General features: G+C 41.4%; 1 protein-coding gene and 1 long non-coding RNA gene across 3 annotated transcripts in view; one reads left to right on the top strand and one right to left on the bottom strand.

The window, feature by feature from the left end:
• The window catches only part of LGR5 (leucine rich repeat containing G protein-coupled receptor 5), a 126,725-nt gene extending 112,257 nt beyond the window's left edge, over positions 1 to 14,468 (top strand). Inside the window, exons 15-18 of one of the 2 annotated variants that reach the window (XM_007054800.4) lie at positions 2,033 to 2,158; positions 7,916 to 8,061; positions 9,766 to 9,849; positions 10,943 to 14,468. In XM_007054800.4, the coding sequence (XP_007054862.3) occupies positions 2,033 to 2,158; positions 7,916 to 8,061; positions 9,766 to 9,849; positions 10,943 to 12,033 (1,447 nt within the window). In that variant the 3' untranslated portion in view covers positions 12,034 to 14,468. The remainder of the gene's footprint in view (positions 1 to 2,032; positions 2,159 to 7,915; positions 8,062 to 9,765; positions 9,850 to 10,942) is intronic. The other variant, XM_043547829.1, reaches the window with a different exon arrangement.
• On the bottom strand, positions 10,510 to 20,128 carry LOC122466100. Its single transcript, XR_006291363.1, has 3 exons — positions 19,953 to 20,128; positions 17,381 to 17,514; positions 10,510 to 10,836 (listed from the first exon to the last, which is right to left on the bottom strand). It is a non-coding gene; the product is annotated as an uncharacterized LOC122466100 (long non-coding RNA).
• Positions 20,129 to 20,582: the final 454 nt, after the last annotated feature.

Genomic DNA, 20,582 nt, shown 5'->3' with positions numbered 1-20,582 from the left:
CGCCATCTTTCTCTGTGAGTGGGAAAAGCTTCCTTTCCCAATGGAATGACTGAGAGGCGAATCTCTGGAAGGAGAATCCCACATATATCTCTCACCGGCAATTAAGGGTTTCCCATGCAGGAGAGAGCGAGCGAGGCCTGAGAAATGGATCAGGGATCCCACTGAGTAATTTTAGCCAGTACATTGCCAAACAATCAGAGAGGCTTACAGAAAAATATCCTTTAACACAGTCAGATAGAGGTCCAATAGTAGCAGAAGACTTGGAGTGAATTCCTGACCCTACTGAAGTCAATGAAAGTTTTGCCATTCACTTGACTAAGACCAGGATTTCACTCCCCGGTATTTAATTATGCTGCTGCTGGCATCTCCCATATTGCTAAACATGTACCTAGTACTTCCATATGAGCCACTCATTTCCACTAACTTTCCAGTAAGCAGCCACCTGGACAGTACCAATTCTGTGTATCCTTGAAAGCGGCGGCAGTTACATGAGCTTCTGACCCACCACTCTCCTTCCTGCCTGTTGATCAAATAAAAAACCAGGGACATTTGTGGGGGAAGGAATGAGGATGGTGGAGAAATGGGAAGAAAAAGGAAGATCTGTGACACAGTACCGTAAAGGGCAGTCACAGCCTCTTCTCTGACTCCAGTTCAGCTCTTATCCCTCCCTACTTTCTTACCCAGGCCACTCACCCTCATTCACTCACACCCCCATTACTTCACTCACCCACAGTCAACTCTGCCAACCCCAATCATCCCCCTTCAGTTCAGACCCCCTCTCTTCAAGGCCCCACAGTTTCTTCCTCTAACTCCGCCCCCTCATCCCGGAAACCCCCTTCCACCATCCTCTCACCTAACCCCACTCGGCTGAGAATCCCCCACATTCACATACTGTTCTACCCAACTTTCCCACAACTCAGACCTCCAGCAGGTCTCATCCCCCTCCCCCTCGCGTACCACTCTCTAAGAACTCCCCACTGTAGCTCTAAACCCATCCCCCAGCCACCTGACTTGCCTCAGACTCAACAGACATATACACCCCAGCTCCACAGAGACCACTCTCCATCTCACTTGTCTCAGAACCTAACCCATCCCACTTAGTGTCGCTCAAAACCCATCCCTATCTATTGCTAGATCTGGAGAAGCAGGGGCAGAGGCAGAAGGGACAGACTGTGGCTGGTATAGGTGCTGAAAGCCACAGAACTTGCCTCTGTGGGGATAACCTGAATTAGCTGTTGAAATCCCTACACTGATGGGCTCCTTTCTGCAGCCTGAAGCCTTGCTGACAGCCAGCTCCCCAGGCCAGCTGGTGTACTACAACCGCTGAGTCCTCCAGCCACACCAAGAGCTCCCCCGTGGCACCAGCCGGTACTGCACCTTGCGTAGCGCTATCACATGGCTGTACTACACTGTGTCTATAGCATCGCTGCCAGACAGCTTCTTTCATGTGACAATGGTAAATAATCACAGGTCCACTTTCTAACCCAGAACAAGGTACTTTATTAGAAGAAAGAAAATAGTGTTCTTGCTAAAGCTCATACTCACTCTCTGCTTCATGTGGAGCTTCTGCCTAGAATCTCCTATGGCTTGGCTTGGTTTTAAAGAAAAAGTACATGTGTTCTCATAATCCCTAGTAACCAGCCAGTCCTTCTCAAAGGGGTTAAAAAAAGTTCCCTTTGGTTCTAGTTGGGAACGAGCTCTCACTTGGCAATGTACAGTTTCAGAGAACAGTCAATTCATTTTTAATTGATTACCTGTTCTCTAAAACTGGTGCCATGAGTGCACAGAGTCAGGTCTTGGTAATAATTAACCCACAGCAGGTACTACTGAGCAAAATGCTACCATGGTCTAGCCCCATATTCTGCTGGGAAAATGGGTGTATATTTGTGAAGAATGCTGCAGATCTTCTTTGCTGACTGGGGACCCTACTTAGTTTAATAATATTTGGTGAGGTTAAATTAATTTATTTAAAAAAACATTTCTAGTGCTGAAAAAACCCCATGTAAGCTGATTTTTATTTGCTATTATGCAGGGATCTGTCGTCCAACCTTTTGTCCTCTTTTCCTGTGACTGGGCTACATGGTTTAACTCATTTAAAATTAACAGGAAATCATGACCTACAAAGTTTGATATCATCTGAAAATTTTCCAGAACTCAAGTGAGTATGTCATTAAGACTAATAAACCACATTTGTGTTCATGTGCAATATAAGGTGTGTCACTGTGTAATGTACATTGCTTCATACTGGAAGGCTTTGATCTGCAGTATTAAAACTAAAACAAATATGATAAAAATATGATAGACTACTTTTATTATACTCACTTTTAACTGAAGAAACTACAATGGGCTTTGAAATATTAACCCCAGTAGCTGCTTAGTATGATCCACATCTGCTTCCTGGCGATACATTTCAAAAGCTGTTAAAATTATATTGCTAGCAGTTTAATGCTCGTCTTCCACTGACTGCAGTTACATAACTCCCATTAAATTTAATGGGAACTAAGTAGATACTGAGGAGAAAATATGCTCTTTAATGTACCAAAATACTTGACAATACTCATTTAAAGCAGCAATAAACAGTTTTCTCTCAGATCATTTGGTTAAATCTTAAAGTTCAAATAAGTAGTTTGTTGTTGTTATTACTCAGCCCCTTAATTCTGTAGAATGTTTTCGACTGGACATTGTGTGATATAGGAAGGAAGTGGTTTTTAGTGATTATTCACAGCTCTGGATGACCTTGGGTAAGTCACATACAACCTTTGAAGTTATTGGGAGTTTTGCCACTGACTTCATTTTGATTAGGATTGGGCCCTAACTCACTCTGTGCCTCAGTTTACCCATCTGTAATAATTATTATATAGACAGGGATGTTGTAAGCCAATGGCCCAATCCTGTGAAAACTTACACACATGCTTAACTTTACTACCATGGGTACTCATATTTGGGACTATTCAGTGAACTTAATAAACTTAATTTAATAAATGTAATCATGTGTGTAAGTATTGGCAGCATTGAGGCCTAATTGCTTCATGTTCAAGTTTTTTGACATCCTCAGATAAAAGGTGCTAAGTATAAATTAATTATTATTATTATTATTTTATACACCTGTAAATATTTGCAATACAGAGTCCCATTTCTTCTTTTGTGAATGATTGAATAGCATGTATGTTGTTAGGTCATCACTATATTCGTCCTCCAAAAAATATTCATCCTACAGGAGGGGGACTATATCCTGGAAAGCAGGGACTCTGGAAAGGATTTAGGGGTCACAGTGGATGAGCAGATCAAAATGGGCTTCCAGTATGATGCTGTAGCAAAAAGGGCTAATGTGATCCTTAGAAATATATAAACAAGAGAGCAGGAGTAAGGAGGTGATTTTACCTCTGTATACAGCATTGGTGAGACTGATACTGGAATTCTGTGTACAGTTCTGGTGTCCTTATTTTAAAAATTGTTTAAAAATTGAAGAGGAAGCAGAAGAGAAACACAAAAATGATCCAAGGGGTGGAGAAAATGCCTTACAGAGGAAGACTTAAAGAACTAAATCTCTTCATTTTATCAAAAAGAAAATGGAGATGTGACTCGATTACAATATATAAGTGAAGAAAATATGGAGTACTAAAAGGCTTTTTAATCTAAGGGAGAAAGGCATACCAAGAACCAATGGCTGGAAGCTGAAACCAGAGAAATTCAAATTTCAAATTAGGCTCAATTTTATCAATGAGGCCTGTTTAACTATTGGAATAAACTACCAAGAGAAATGATGGATTCCCCATCTCCTGAAGTCTTCAAATCAAGACTGGATGTCTTTGTGGAAGAGATGATTTAGTCAAAGACAAGCTAGGCTCAATGCAGGGATAACTGGGTGAAATGCTATGCCGTGGTCAAACTAGATGATCTAATAGTCCCTTGTGGCTGTAATATCTGTGGAGGTCTACAAAGATGCTGAGTGCTCTCAACAGCCACTAGAGGGGGTCTGCATCTTGCAGGACTATTCTCAACTCAACAGAGGTGCTCAGCATCTTACAGGGGCAGGCCCACAGTCTGGCTCCTGTGGGTGCTGTGTATGCAGGTCTCTCCTTGTGTTTATTCTCTCTCTGTCTTTCTCCATGTAGGGACCGGTAAGCCCTCTAAAATGATCAGACCAACTTCTGAAAAATATTTTAAATATAATAAAAGTATTAATTCAAAATTACCCTGTGATTATTATGAAAATGCAGCATATGCCATGACATGCCGGTATAAGAAAGAGGACATGGAATGTTCCTAGTGTAGCTGATTGCTGGACTGATGAAATCATAATTGTACTTAATTCTATTTTAAATATGGTTTTGTGTATTAGAAACGATGCACTCCTCCTAAACGAAAATCAAGTACTTTGCTGAAAATACAACTAAATTATCTATGAAAATTAAATAAACTGACAAGGAAGTGCCAAGTAATCCTTACATTGTTTGCAAAAACAGTGCCAAAAGGGTCTATTCTTCCCTCAAGGAACATATCTAACAAGAGTTAGGTGCATGCAGCCAGTAAAGAACAGAGGTGAAATGCTGGCTCCATTCAAATCAATTGGAGTTTTGCCATTGACTTCAGTGGGGCCAGGATTTCACCAGAGAACTTTAAAGTGACTCTTCAAAGCACTGAACATGAACAGAGAACGAGCACAAAGTTTCCTGAATGGCGGTGTTAGACATCATTTGCAAAGCTAAGGACCAAATTCGCGGAAAGAGCTCTCAGCTCAGCTAATTGGCCCATTTGCTCATGAATACAGAGAAACATCTTGGGGCTGAGAGGTGGAATCCTTAGCTCCGCTTCCAGTAATGGCACAACAATTATCACCTAGCCAAGTTCACTATAGCATGGAGAAAGAACAAACGTTGGCCACTTCTCCTTCCCTCTGTCACTGTGGGGTTTGGTTCAGTGGTTTGGCATTACTCACAACTCACTGGCCATCTCCCCTGGACTACTCACAAATTACCATTCCCATTCACTGACCATGACCATCTCCCACCTTATAGTGTGAAAAGCTCGAATTCTCCCTGCAAGGGCTCTCTGCTCCTTAAATCATTCACATAGAAGAAAGGAGGCTTACCATGGGCATGAACCCAGTAAGCAGAAGAGGCCCAGTATATGAATTCTACCTAAAATTGTGAATTTTTAAGAGTCAAATATTTTATTTTGACAGTTAAAATCTACTCTTCACCCAGCTTTTTATCTGTTTAAAGTTAAACTGCCAGCAGCAGCTAAACCCCAAAGATGTAAAAGAGATTTATGTTCTCCAGCAAGTAGCAGTCAGTCATTCTGCCTTTAAAGTAAAAGGAATGGGTCCAGGTGTTTGTTTTGAAGCATAAAGTTGAATCTCTGGTGTGGTGTGATGTGGGTCAGTTCCAATTTTTATGTTAGTTTTGCATTTTTTAGTTATCTTTGAATTTTTTTAGACAGTTTTTGCAAGAAGGTTCATTAGAAGGTGATAAGAAAGAGGTTCCTTTGTGACCAGAAGAAGCTGATGTCTATCAGTTCAGGAGAAATTGATCCTGGCTGTGTTACAAACTATTTTTGGATCTACTAATTGACCGTCTGGCCATATACTTTCTTAATTGCTTAATGGACAGGATTTTCCAGACTAACATTTATTGGAAGAGGAAGATCTTCATTTTTATGAGATTATTTAATTTAAACCCATTGTAACTCTGGAAAATAGGGCCTTGTTTAGGTTTGTCAAAGGGATTCTGGGAGGACCTACAAAGGGCACGAGAAACAGAAGCCATGCCCTTTAAAGAGTGGTAGCTGAGAAGGCTTGGGCACCTGGCCACATTATCTAGAAGCCATGAACCATTGCAGTGCTTGAGGCCCACATGTCTTCCCCCATGACTGGCCATCAGAGGGGCAGGAATCCGGCAACATCTGAAGACTTGTCACCACCAAGCATATAAAGAAAGTGTCCTAGTCAGCTATTGAGTCCATTACGATTAATCAGCGGAGCTGAGAAACCCACCTGCTGATCCTTTCGGTAACAGGCTCAACCTCTTCCAAAGCTGCACAAAGCCACAAGAATCCCAATAGCCATCTTGCAAAAGGATGGACTTTTTATTTTACGTATCTATTTTTTGTCAGCAGAGGGACACTTCTGGGCTGACTCAATAGACTTGCATTTTTTTTTAACCCCAGTAGGTGACTGATTGTGAGTGAAAGAGCATGTGTGCATGCATGCACCCAGGCATGAGCCCACGCAGAAGTATCTCTGGTTAAAACCCACAGAGTTTAGTTGAGGACAGCACCTAAGGAAGTCATTTCTGAAACATTTAATGACAGCCTTAACTGGATAATCTCACTTTTTTAAAAAATCACATACTTGGAAATTTCATGGGGTAGGGATTTTATGTAGGAAATCATTATCTTCACATAAAGTTCTCAATTAAAACTTTATTATCCTGAACTTTATTGGAATGTTTTAAAATATCTTATGCAAATGTTTATATTGGGGACAGGCTTAAGGATTGCTATTGCTTCCACCTCACCATGGAAATCTGAACAAGTAGCTCATTAGTTGGCATTTAAATTGTAATTTAAACATTAGCTTTAGCTTGGGGTTTGCTTTGTCCCTCCCCGTTTGCCAAGCCTTTGGCTAGAGTGCAAGTTTAGCTCTGATTGGCATTAGGCCCTATGATTTGGGCTGATCGCTTTGTAAATGGCCATCTCCCCAGATTGCTATTTAGCGTTTGTATAGGAATTGTTTGCTCTATTGAGTTTGATTAATCTGATAAGAAGATTTACCTGATAATTTGATATGAACCCATTTTATTTCCATTTGTGTTATGTTTAATTAGAGTAATTTTTAGCGATGCGTTTTTTATTGTTTTTAGTTATTGTTAGTCATTAATTAACAGTTACAACTGGAAAACTGTGTTGGATCAAATATTTATTTATCAGAGGTAACAGAGATTAGCAGAGATAATCCATCTACTTGTGGGCCATACAGTACAAGTACCTACAGTTTTTCTCAACCCCTTTCAGAATTTGCCCTATAATGTCCAAACAAAATAGAATTCAAAATGTACAAGAGACCTGGAATTTGTATAACAGTAAAAAGAATGAAAAACCCATTGACTAAAACCTGGTTAAGTGTCAGGAATACCAGTGCTCTGAAAGGTGTTAAGGATGCCAGTGCCCCTTGACAGATGTACACATGATAATTAAGGTAGCAAAACAGTTTCCATTGTAACGACCTATTTTCACATGTTCTTAACTTTCCAAATCATTAACCATTCAGTTTAGAATTCTCCATTCCTGGTCTCCGCTCAGAGATGAGCCCTCTTCAGCTGTTTTACAGTGGAGATGGGAGAAGTTTGAATCTGGATCCAAAATTCGGTCTCTTAACTTCCCGCAAATTTGTGGGGGTTGTGCACTGAGATATTAGTTTTGCCTGTTATGCAGGTAGGATTCAGCTAGGATATTTGGATCTCTTTCTAAAAGAAAAAACTAAGAAAATTACATGGAGAAAACTCAGTGAGTTAAAACAGTTAAAATTACTAAAAGTCAGAAAATTAAAATATGGTTCTGACAGCAACATTCACTCAACTGCATTGCACGTCTATTCCTGCTTTATTAAATCTACAGCTTAATATATTACTAAATATGTTGTAAAATCTCCATAACAAAATATATAGAATGTGTGCAATGTGTCTGAATTAAATTTGGTCTTGGAACCATTTGCATTTTCTAATTTTTTGTAAATTTAACTATGCATCCCAAACTCTGCATTAACAAGGTTTTTTTCAAAAATGTGTGGCTATTTTCACTTTCAGTTAGTTATTTAATTGGAGTTCATTTTTCTCTATATTAACATTAGTGATGAGGTATAATACATTAAGTACTGTAACAAGTGTAACTGCATATTTTGTTTGTTAATGTGCAGGATCATAGAAATGCCTTATGCTTACCAGTGCTGTGCGTTTGGAACTTGTGAAAGCCACTACAAAATCTCCAGCCAGTGGAACAAAGATGAGAACAGCAGTGCTGATGATTTTCATAAGAAAGATTCTGGAATGTTACACATTCAAGGTAAGTAGCTTAATGTCACTCTTTAGCTTTGGAACCTACTTTATGGCCCAGGACACCCTCCTTAAATCGATGAGAATTTTGTCCCCCCCTTTTCGCCAAGCCTTTGGCTAGAGTGCAAGTTTAGCTCTGATTGGCATTAGGCCCTATGATTTGGGCTGATCGCTTTGTAAATGGCCACCTGCCCAGATTGCTATTTAGAGGTTGTATAGGAATTGTTTGCTCTATTGAGTTTTATGGTAGTGAGATGTAGCTCTCAAAGTCTAAACAAGAGTTTAGTTAAAATATCCTTTTAAAGGGACATTGTCAAGATGGATCCTCACACTGGAGGCAAAAACATCCTCTTAATTCAGAGGGGTGACATGGTGCTGGTCTGTCATCCTACACAATAGATAACCTGCATTTGCAAAGCAAGATAGTTCAGAGCTGGACTGTCACAAGTTGCTGCTGATCTTAACAGTAGCGCCGTGTGTTCTGAGCTAGCAAGCGCTGCTCGTAGCAGCGGTACAAGCTGGGGAGTGGGATAGGGTTGCCATTGCCAACTTTCTAATTGCACAAAACCAAATGCCCTTGCCCCTCTTTCTGCCCCGCCCCACCTCTGCCCTGCCCCTTCTGAGGCCCTGCCCCCACTCACTCGCTCTCCCCTCCCTCTGTCACTCGCTCTCCCCCACCCTCACTCCCTCATTTTCACTGGGCTGGGGCAAGGGTTTGGGGTGTGGGAGGAGCTGAGGGCTCCGCCTGGGGGTGCAGACTCCTGGGTGGGGCCAGAAATGAAGGGTTCAAGAGTGCAGGAGGGGGCACTTGGGGCAGGGGCAGCACGCAGAGCCCCCCTGGCCGCCCCTGCACCTAAGAGCTGCGGGGGGGAGGGGGGGACGACACATGCCGGCCGCTTCTGGGTGCCGTGCGGAGCCAGGTAGAGAGCCAGCCGGACTTTTAACAGCCCGGTCAGCGGTGCTGACCAGAGCCACCAGGGCTCCTTTTCGACCGGGCATTCCGGTCGAAAACTGGACACCTGGCAACCCTAGAGTGGGATAGAAGACACATAGCCCATTGGGATTGTAAAATGTGGTGAGCTACATGGCATGAAAGCCTGTGGCTTCTAGCTCTCCCTAGGTGCCAGGGAGAGATTCTGACCTCCAGTGGCTGGAGGGGTTAGAGACTCACAGTACCCTCTTCCCCTGCAGCACTGGGTTTGTTACTGCAGAGACACATGTGCACATTACACCCTCCTGCTGATGTCCATCCCATCTCTATTCTTGTGAGCCAGCAAAAGGCTCAAATCTGACAAGATCTTTTTTCATCTAAGCCCCAGGGATTAGGGCCAGCAGGAACTGAAACTGACAAGAATGGAGCCAGAAGCTGGCACAATGTGGACACATGTTGGGGTGATCACAACATCCAGGGTTATTTGTCGGTGAATTGGCACAACTCTGGAGCTGATATTTAACACTCTTCCAGGCAATCCTCATAGTGCAAATTAGGTAATTAGGGGGATGCTTTTTTAACTGTAATTATTTTCAAAGAAGTGGTGATTTGATCTATCCACCCCAAGTAATACAAAATCAAATGGTACCAGTGTCTACTATTGCTTGGAAATTTGCAGGCAAAGAGAGAGCAAGACCAGGCCTTAAAGTAACTTATCGCAGCCATTTCCCTATATTCACACTAAGAAACTTAGTCTAAAGTGTCAGGGATTTTCTCCCGCAGATGAACATGACTTTGAGGATTTTCTGCTTGACTTTGAAGAAGATTTGAAAGTCCATCATTTGGTGCAATGCTCACCCTCTCCAGGTATGGAACTGCCAGGCAAATAAGAGACCTGACAAAGTTTCCCTTGATGTCTAAAACAAAGAACTGCTAAGCTGTCCCTAGAAGTAAATTCTGATCCATTTCAATGAAATTGCACCATATTTTGCAGTAATTTTGGTGGGACCGAATTGTATTAGCCCACAATATAAGATTGAAGCCCATGAAACTGTTTAACTACAATAACAGTGTATCTCTACTATACATTGGCTTCTGTGACTGCTAAACCAAGAGTTTCTCTCTGTATCCTTAGATAGGTCTTATCCCTCCCTTTGGCATAACAGATCTGTGATCTCAAGTCATTGGTTTCTCTTTCCATCAAGAAAAAGATGATGATAGACCAGATTCTGTGCTTAGGCACTCTAGTGTAAATCTGGAATAATTCCGTTGAAGCCAGTTGAGTGACTCCAGTTTTACACTACTGTAATAGTGCAGTTTGGTCTAATGTCTGGGTCAGAGGCAAATATCACTTATATTGCCCTGAACAGACATTCTCTACCAAATGATTCCTCAATATTAGCATTGCCTCTCTAGAACAGTGTTTCCCAACCTGAGGTGTTGTAGATGGGAGAAGTGGAAACAGATAAAAATTGTATGATGCCACTTCCCCTAAATGCTTCCTTTGCTACAAGGAAAGCAGCAGGTGTCTCCTGGAAAGTCTCTCCCTGCTCCAGTGCCAGCCCCCCCCCAATGTATCTGGCCATGGACACAGCTTCCCTGTACATGAGAGGCCCATGTACCACCCTAGGCTTATCTTCTCTCAGAGCCTAGCTACTCTCAGAACACCCAGCTCAGGGAAGAGAGAGAGAGAATGGATATTAAAAAGGGATGGAGAGGTACCTGTTCTGGGTCATGACGGACTGAGGAGACAGGAAATGCCCATCCTCCAGTCTTTTTGGGAAGCACCAACAAAAGAAGGTTGGAAGCCACTGCGTAGCAGTGGGTGCTGGAGAAGGTGCATATTTCTGCTCCCTGTGGTTAGAAGAGACATGAAGATTAGGCAGGGTTTCAAATGTTGCAAATTAATCCTTCACACTCACATATTTCCTCTTCCCATTTCTCTTTCTTGTCCTTGCAGGCCCCTTCAAACCATGTGACCATCTGTTTGGTAGTTGGCTAATCAGAATTGGAGTGTGGACCATAGTGGGTTTGGCATTTATTTGCAATGCACTGTTAACTGCAACAGTCTTCAGATCTCCATTGTATATTTCCTCTATAAAACTTTTAATTGGACTGATAGCCATTGTAAACATGCTAATGGGTCTGTCCAGTGGTGTATTGGCCAGCATGGATGCATTAACCTTTGGCAGCTTTGCTCAATATGGTGCTTGGTGGGAAAGCGGAGTTGGTTGCCAAGTCACTGGCCTTCTGTCCATTTTTGCTTCAGAGACTTCCATTTTCCTCCTTACCCTGGCAGCACTCGAACGTGGGTTCTCCGTAAAGTATGCTACAAAGTTTGAAACAAAATCCTCTCTTGCTAGTGTGAAAATAGCCATTTTCTTTTGCTTTATATTGGCACTGATAATTGCAGTGGTACCACTTCTCAGTGAGAGCCAATATGGGGTGTCTCCGCTCTGTTTACCTTTGCCATTTGGGGAACCCAGCTCGATGGGCTTCATGGTAGCACTGGTCTTATTAAACTCTCTGTGCTTTCTGGTAATGACTGTTGCCTATACAAAACTGTACTGTAATTTGGAGAAGGGAGAACTAGACAATATTTGGGACTGTTCTATGATCAAGCACATAGCATTATTACTTTTTACTAATTGCATTCTTTATTGCCCTGTAGCCTTTTTATCTTTTTCCTCTTTACTAAACCTCACTTTTATTAGCCCAGAAGTGATTAAATCAATACTTCTAGTGATTGTCCCACTGCCCGCATGTCTAAACCCACTTCTTTATATCCTTTTCAATCCACATTTTAAGGAAGATCTGGGAAGTCTCAGAAAGCAAACTTTGTTATGGAGCAGATCAAAACATACAAGTCTGATCTCTGTTAATTCAGAAGATGTAGAGAAACAGTCCTGTGACTCAACACAAGCCCTGGTAACCTTTGCAAGTGCCAGCATATCATATGACGTGCCTACCAGCAACTCACTAATGCCATCATCTTATCAAACGACAGAAAGCTGTAATCTTTCATCAGTAGCATTCGTTCCATGTCACTAGTTTCAGGGGCAAAAACAAAAGTATGTGTGTTTACACATTTTTCAAGCCCAAATGTAAGAGTGGGTGTGTGTACACGTGCTGAAGAGTGGTGTCAAAGGTGCTCTTGATTACAGTTGCATGCAACTAAACAAACCAGTTAATAACAAAGAAAACAAGCAACAGGCTGAAATCCTAACACATGAATCTTGTCAGCCTGCTTAGGAAATCTCAAAACCAATCTTGTTTGGGATGAAGAGGAAGCCTGAAAGCTGCTAGCATGTATACAGTTGGTTCGGTTTTTCGCTTAGAGAGATGCCAGTCAGAAAAGGCATCTGACAGTCAAGAGCAAAAATAATATATTGAAGAGGTGAATTTTCTTGGAGGCATTGCCATTGTTTTAATTAACTGAGTGTGTTGAGGTGCAGAATTTAAAATGTTAGGAACAGATTGCTCCCCAGATGGGGTAGGTCAAGTTCCCTCAGTGCTTTTTTAATGCTATGATTGTTTTTTAAAAATACCTGTCTATGGCTTTGATTCAGCAAGGTATTTAAGCATGTGCCTGACTTAAAGCACATGAGCAATCCCATTGAAGTCCAACAAAGTTTATGGAAAATAGATCTTGTCAAAGTAACTTGATATCATTTTTGATGAGTTTGCAAGTTTGGTTGATAAAGATAATAGTGTTGATGTAATATACTAACTCTTGTAAGGCATTTGACTTGGTACTACACAACATTTTGATTATGAAACTAGAACCTTAAAAAATATCTATGGCCAAAAGGGCTAATGCAATCCTTGGATGTATAAATAAGGGAGTATCAAGTAGGAGTAGAGAGGTTATCTTACCTCTGTATTTGGCACTGATGTGACCAATACTGGAATACTGTGTCCAGTTCAAAAAGGGTGTTGAAAATTTACCAAGGGTTGTGGTGGATTCTCCATCAATGGAAATCATTAAATTAAGATTGGCTGATTTTCTACAAGAGATGGTTGAGTTCAGTTACAATTATTGGACTTGAAGGAGGAATTAATTCAGGAGGTTTTGTGGCCTGTGCTACAGAGGAGGTCAGACTAGATGATCACAATGGTCCCTTCTGATCTTAAATTCTGTGAATCTACGAATCCCTTGCTGAATCAAGGCCTATGAGGTTGTGCATCTCAGAACCATCACAATTAGAGAGGAAAGCCCCCTGGTACTTTGCCCTTTCTATTTTAAAGAGTTCCAGGCAATGGGCTCCCATTGTTTCCTTCTGAGACTAGCACTTACCTTGACTAAACTATATTTGGGAGTTCTTTCAATCTCATTTTCTCATAGATGTCACCTTTCCTTTCATGAGCAGATCAAATAGCAATGTCCTATGCATGGATCCAGATTTTGTTTTATTTTTTAAAAAATGTTCCCTGAGCAACAACGTTTAATGGTCCAGTACCTACTTCTTAGTTTAAAGGCCACTCCACTCTCCAGGTGGATAAAACTGCATTTGGACAACAATACCTACCTTAGCTGAGCCCAAATAATTAAGATGATCAATTACAGATGGTCTCTGATTTTCATATGTTACATATGTAACTTCCTGGCACCCAAAGGATAGATTTTCATGATGAAAATCTGTTGCAAGCTGTGGACACACGGAGAAATGCCAGTGTGAATGGAGAAAAAAATATTGTTTAGTTTTGAAGCTACAGATGGCATCAGCTGACTTTGGCGGACATGTGCATCCTGGGAAAAAATGAACAAATGCAGAAATTATGTCTGGTAAAGCTGGCTGCATGGTTATCTTAACCCTCTATCTCTTGGGGCTTTCGAAGCAGCACAGTATACAGCTGGAGGATGATTCCCGAAACCACTTTGGATTAAACGGAGTATCAGTCAACCACTGCACAATACTTATTATCATGTTTATTAAGCTTTATTTTAACTGGGGTCCATCTGTGCTGCACTGTTTAATGTCGGTGAAATTTCTCCTTGGTTTGCAATGTTTAAAAAGTTGGTAAAATGATTTGAGAAGCAAAATAATGTTATAAGTCTAAAGAATAATTAAAGAAAGTTACTTTTATCAGAACTTTCATAGCTTGCAGAAAGTCCAAAACAAAAGGCTACTATGGGTCTTTTATTTTTATAAGCGATTTTTGAAATATTTTGATCAGATATTTTAACTTGAAATTGTTAAAATTCGTTTGTTTGGTTTTTTAAATTGTAAATATAGAACTGTATTTATTGCTACAATAAAATACAACCACACTAAAGGGCATGAGAATAAGCCATGTACAGTTTCATACTGATATTTGCTATATTTTCTATTGTCTGCTCATATATTTTACTAAATTCACCATCTGTATATATTATATGTAAATGTGTAGCGATTGTAAATAGATTATGTACTTTCTTTTCTATCGGTTGTTCCAATATATGTAATTTGTAATAAAATTTGTGACTAAACAGAAAAAGGCATTTCATCAGGGTCTGCACTAGTTCACCAGAATAAGATCTCTGAGGTATGTCTACACTGCAATAAAACTCCCGTAGCTGGCCTATGTCAACTGTCTCAGGCTTGTGGGGCTCGGGCTATAAAACTGCAGTGTAGACATACCCTGAGGTTCTAACCAGAGCTTACATTATAGGTGATTTCTATCCTGTTAGGGGTCCAGGAGAGCACCACAAATCTAGAATAGTATTTTATTTCAACACAGACCAAGCCTCTTTACCTAATATTCTCCCTTATCTATCAGTCTGAAGCCAGGAATCTTTTACCCTGACTATCTTGTATCTACATTCTCTTCTCTATTCTGCATGGGACAGCTCAAAGCTATTCTGTACCCCCCACACACACACCCCACATTTCAATAACAAAACATAGGTTTGAGCAGCCCAAGTTACACTGCTGGTTAAAGCCCGGACGACTGAATAAGAGGGAGACAGTGGCAGGGAATCATAGCCCAGTATAGAGAGCAAGTCTGAATTCATTGTCAGGCTGATTGAGGAGGACCCCAGAAGATGTGCCAGCACTGGGACACACACTAATGATTAGGAACAGTGCTGGGTGATTATTAATTATTATTATTATTGGCAAATAATTTAGCTGCCCAAAACTTCAGTTTCAGTCAACCCAAAACTTCAAGTTTTGGCCGAACTGAAAAATGAAAACATTTCAGCAATGTCAAAAGGAAAAATTTTGTTTTATTCTTATTTCAGGCATTTGTCAAAAGCCAAGGAGGATTCACAAAATGGCTGGGGAGGAAAGGAAGTGGCAGAAACTTCTTTTACAACCTTTAGCCCAATGGGTCAGGCACTCACCCAGGATGTGGGAGACCCAGGTTCAATTGCCCCCTCTGCCTGATCTGACACAAAGGTTCTCCTGCCTTTCAGGAGAGAGCCCTAACCACTGAGCAATGGGATAGTCTGATATGAAGGGCGGGGGGTCCAACAGTCTCTCCTGTTCCACTTTGTATAAATAAGCAGTGAGACAGGGAGTTGAACTTGTGTCACCCACATCCTGGGTGAGTGCCCTAACTACCAGACTGTAGAGTCTTCCTTTTTCTCTCCCGTGCCTCAATGACTGTTCATTCTCATGACAGTGGCAATTCAATCAGTTTCAATTTATCGTGACTCAACTTTTTTTTCAATTTTTCGGTTCACCAAAAATTTGGAAAAAGCTTTTTCAGTTCAACTCCAAACGATTTTTTTTCAGACCTGCAGGCAGATGTAAAAAAGTACATTTATTCACCAAGCTCTAACTAGGAACCACTGCACAAAATAGTTGTGTGCACTTGGCTTCTCAGGTGTATTGATGTTGGGCTGAATAAAAGTGGAATACAGGCAGCAAGAAGAGACATACAAGGAGAAGGACAGAAGAGCGAAAAGAGGACAGACTAGAAGGAATAGAAGAAGGCAACGTATCAGAAGAGACATAACACTGAGTAAGAGAATTAGGGAGCTTGAGAATATTCTGGCAGGCACTTGGCCCATGTGCGAGGCAGCTACAAAATTAGATTTTAGAATTGCAGGTGCTAGGCATAAATGACAGAAAAATGAAAAGCAACTCTAGTGTTGATAATATCAGTGAGTTCGGCCAGGAAAGCTCACAAAGAAATGAAGTTTGAGGAGGGATTTGAAGGCAGAGAGTCAGGTTGTGTGGGGGACAGGATCAGGAAGGAGGGGGCACAAGAAAAAGGTAGAATTCTTTGTGGGAGATGAAAACCCGAGGCATGACAAAGTGGATTGAGGTGACAGAACTCAGGGCATAAATCAAGGAGAAGAGGACTTCGAGGGACAAGAAGTAGATGGAAGCAGAGTTGTGCAGAGTATGAAGGTGAAGCTGGGGTGACCAGATAGCAAGTGTAAAAAATGGAGATGGGATGGGGGAGTAATAGGCACCCATATAAGACAAAGCCCTGAATATCAGGACTGTCCTTATACAATCGGGTCATCTTGTCACCCTAGGTGAGGCTGAGGTGTTTGAATTTGATGTAGGAGATTGGAAGGCAATGTAGTGATTTAGGGAGGGGATGAAAACGGTCAGCTCAGCAAATAAGGAAGAAAGTTTTAGCTACGTCACGTTGAGGGGGATCGATGTGAGAATCATGGAAGCTAAAAAAGAGGGAGAGGTTGCAATAGTTGAAGTTGGATGTACGAATGCATGGGTCACAATTTAGCTGTTGGGATGGAAAAGAAGGGATGGATTTTGGAGATGTTACAGAGGGAAAACAGGAGAGGATTGGATGAAAGTGTGGGAGAGGAGGAAAAGAAAAAAGGAGCCAAAAATGACTCCAAGGTTTTGTGCCAGGTTAACTGGGAGGAAGGGGGTGGTATTATTTCAGCTTTTGTTGTACTACCACTTAGGGGTCCCAGTCAGGGATCAGAGCCTCATTGTGCTAGGCACTGTGCACACATGTAACAAAAAGATGGCCTGTGCCCTGAAAAGTTTACAATCCAAGTATGCTGAAATTATCAGCGATAGCAAAGGAAGGGTATTATAGGGAGGAATTGCAGTTTTATCACATTATTATTAATCATTTATACAGTGGTAGCCCCTACAGGCCTCCCCCAATTCTAGCCCCAATGTGATAGACACTGTATTAAGTTTGAGTTGGTGGGTGGACACCCAGGCAGAGTTGAGAGAAAGCTACAGATGTGTGATTGAACAAGGAGAGTGGGCGGTTAGCACAGAGATGGAAAGGAAAGCCAGCAGAGAGGATGTCGTCAGCCATGGGAAAGGAGGAGAGGGACAAGGACTGAGTCTAAAGGACATTGATAGATAGAGAAAACAATGGGGAGGAGAAGCCCCAAGAAAGAAGTTGCATGAAAAGTACCGTGGGATTCAATATGGAAACCCAAACACAGGACTCACAAGGCAGTCATAGCTCTTACCTAGGCCGAGTCTGGGTATCAAGTTGTGTTGCAGCCCGCTCTGATCTGGAGCTCTGGTTGCATTTTTGTTCCTGCTGCCCTTCTAGTACCTTTCCATCCTGACTTCTGCAAGCAAGTAGCCTGCATGTAGTATCCTGTGAAACAGCCATTAACCACATATAAGTGCTAAATATTATAACCACCCACCATCCCTCTTTTGTTTTTGGACATTCGGCTTTACAATATTTGACATCAGAGAGTAGTTCAGTGATATTCTCTATGTGTTGTCTGGAGTACTGGGACAACTGTTAGGGGGCTTATTCCTTCACCCACTTACTTCCCTGGTCCTTCTCGCATGAACAGAGAGCAACAATACCCGAAGTCCAAAGGTGCAAACAATTCGATGTTTATTGGGGTGAACTTCCAGCAAGCATGATTCCAGTTTCCTTCCTTAGTGTCCCCCTTCCCAGCTCTGACACCACAAAGCCTTACACCTGTGTCCCTGTTCCCATTCCTGCCCTTAGCCGAACATGATTCCAATTTCCCACACACACCCATCCCCACTTCCTGATTGACGGCAGACTATATAGTAAAACTTGAGTTCTGCTTAGCTACACCTTAGCCAATCATTTTCCTGAAATTTAACTAAGCAATCCTAACATATTGTAACATGATTATGTAACCAATTATATCCCACCACCTTAATTAGTTTACACCCAGCAAAATTAATTATACAGCAGACAGGAACAATCACAGAACCAGAAAGAGGTTATACAGACAAACAATAGCGAAATGGGGACTACAGTGGTAGAACAACAAAGAAATGAGGATTTCACATCCCAGCTATTGATAGGTGAGTTCTTGCCAGACAGGATGCTATCAAGCAAGTTTCCTTTTACATTTTCTAGGCACTTCCCTTTCTCTGGAAGTGATAGGCACTATCAGGACAGGACTGTATTCCTAACAGCCCAATAGCACCTTCTTTCAAGGTGACTAGTTTGGAATGTGAGGAGGTGACCAGTCGCTTCCCAGCTTACGGCTGCCTCTGCTGCTTAGCCAAAGGCCTTAGCCTAAGAACAGGGCCTCAGACTGCCACAGTAAGAGAAGGACCTTACACCGGCAGACAGTGATTTTGATTCTCTCTTTTATACCTCTAGAACTAGCCAAGTGATAAGAATACACCTAAATTCTTAAAGCCTAGGCCTTTACAGACAGGCCTGAATATCTATATCCTAACAACAACAATATCTTACAAAGGCTGTATTGCATGTACGCTGATGTTTCTCAATCATCAGTTTAAGTTTTTATATTGAAGTGTAGGTGTTGCCGGAAATATATCAATAGTTGACAGTTATAAGAAATTATATAGTCTTCAGATCAGGAAAGTGGAAAAGACACATGAAAAGTCAGAACAAAAAACCAAACCAAAACAGGCCTATAACAAACCAGTTTCTATTTCCAGACTCATTCAGGTTGAATGATGGCCCAGATCCTCAACTGATGTAAATGGGCATAGCTCCATTAAATTCAATAAAGGTGCACTCATTTACTCCCCCTGAGGATCCGAGCCATCTCGCCTAACAACAACAACCACCCTGAGTTCTTTCTGCAATACACGTATATCATCTACACAAAGTTCAAGAAACAAATCCTCCATTCTTGAAGTACATCTCAAAAAAACAAATAACTAATTCAGCTCTAGGTCTATATTATCTAAACTAAGCTCAGGATTTTGATCCAAATCTGTAATAGTAATGATTGATGCAGTCTCAAGCTGCGTTAGATTAGCTCTCCTTTTAAAGGAGAAGGCCAATTTATCCATGCTAAAAAAATAAATAAAATCGAAGCATTCATGTACCCAACAGATGGAAACATACATGGGAGAAAACATAGTATCAACATCAAGAACATCTTGTTCACATAACGAGAATCACAGTCTTCTGGTTCAGTGGCTCCAGAGATCGAGGAAACATGAGCACTTCTCCCCCATAAAACAATTTGTTGTGGCACTGTCAAAATAATCTAAGTATCCAATCTCGGTCACAGGAAAAAACAAACATTAAGAGTATTCCTCTTGAGAGCTGGCCTGAAGCCAGAATTTCTAAAAACCTCAGTCACAGACTAAAAGTCCACTTAACAACCCCATATAATCATTTCACAGGTGGCAACACTTTCCACTTGTCAAGCAAAAAATATGCCTTCACTAACAAGGGATAAAATGTCCATCTGTGAATATTAAGACTTCCACTAAGTAATTTGGATACATGTTCTGAAGAGCTTCTCCAACCAGTTTAGGAATTCTCAAGTCTCTTAGATAATTGGTATTTGAAGGCAATTTCAAACTTCTCAGTTTCCTCTGGAGTCAGAATTTATCTGTAATCATTGTTTTGACAGCTGCCTATACGGTTTTTAATTGGGTCCCTTGCATATCCGCAGCCTTCTCAAGACTGGCTATAGATTTCCCAGCAACAATCTGCAGTTTCCATTTAATTAAATGACCTTTTTCTCTGGAAAAGAATTTCTCCCATCTACGTAACAGAGTTACACAAAGTGACTGGGGAGGTTTCACTAATAAAGCAGAAGTTTCACTTACTTAAGCTGTAGCCTTGGTTAGTAACGCAGTGTTCCCAGTTTTGATATGGGCTGCCTCCTTCCTTCCACCATCTGTGTAGAAGAAATGCAGAACGTTTCATATGGGTAAGCAATCCTAGGGTAAGAATCAATCAACTCAGTGTAGAGGTCTGCAACCAAAGGGGGCTTTCACAACTCTTCTCCTGGCACTTAACTGTCAGTCTGTAGGCAAACACATAAAGGGGTAGGGGCCAACCAAGAGCTCGTGCCCTCTGCTGGAACGGTGAGAACATATCGGAGGGTATGTCTACACTGCAGCCAGGTGTAGTTTCGAGTTTGGGTAGCTATACACACGCTAGCTTTGATCAACATAGTGGACTAAAATATCAGTAATGGTGACACAGGCCAGCTACCTGAGTACAATCCCATCTAAGACTCTAGGTATGTACTCAGACAGCTACCTGTGCCACATGCCTACACTGCTTTTCTTAGGACACTAGCTCAATCAAAGCTAGTGCCTGTATATCTACCTAAACTAGAAATTATCCCTCCCACTGTAGTGTAGATGTACCCCTAAACCACAGCAACTCAACCCAAACAAAAGTGCTGTGGTGGATATATACTTATTAAGTTATCTTACACTGCAAGATCA

The sequence above is a fragment of the Chelonia mydas genome, chromosome 1 (assembly GCF_015237465.2).
Source record: "Chelonia mydas isolate rCheMyd1 chromosome 1, rCheMyd1.pri.v2, whole genome shotgun sequence".
NCBI lineage: Eukaryota > Metazoa > Chordata > Testudines > Cheloniidae > Chelonia > Chelonia mydas.
This window is presented reverse-complemented; position numbering and strand designations above follow the sequence as displayed.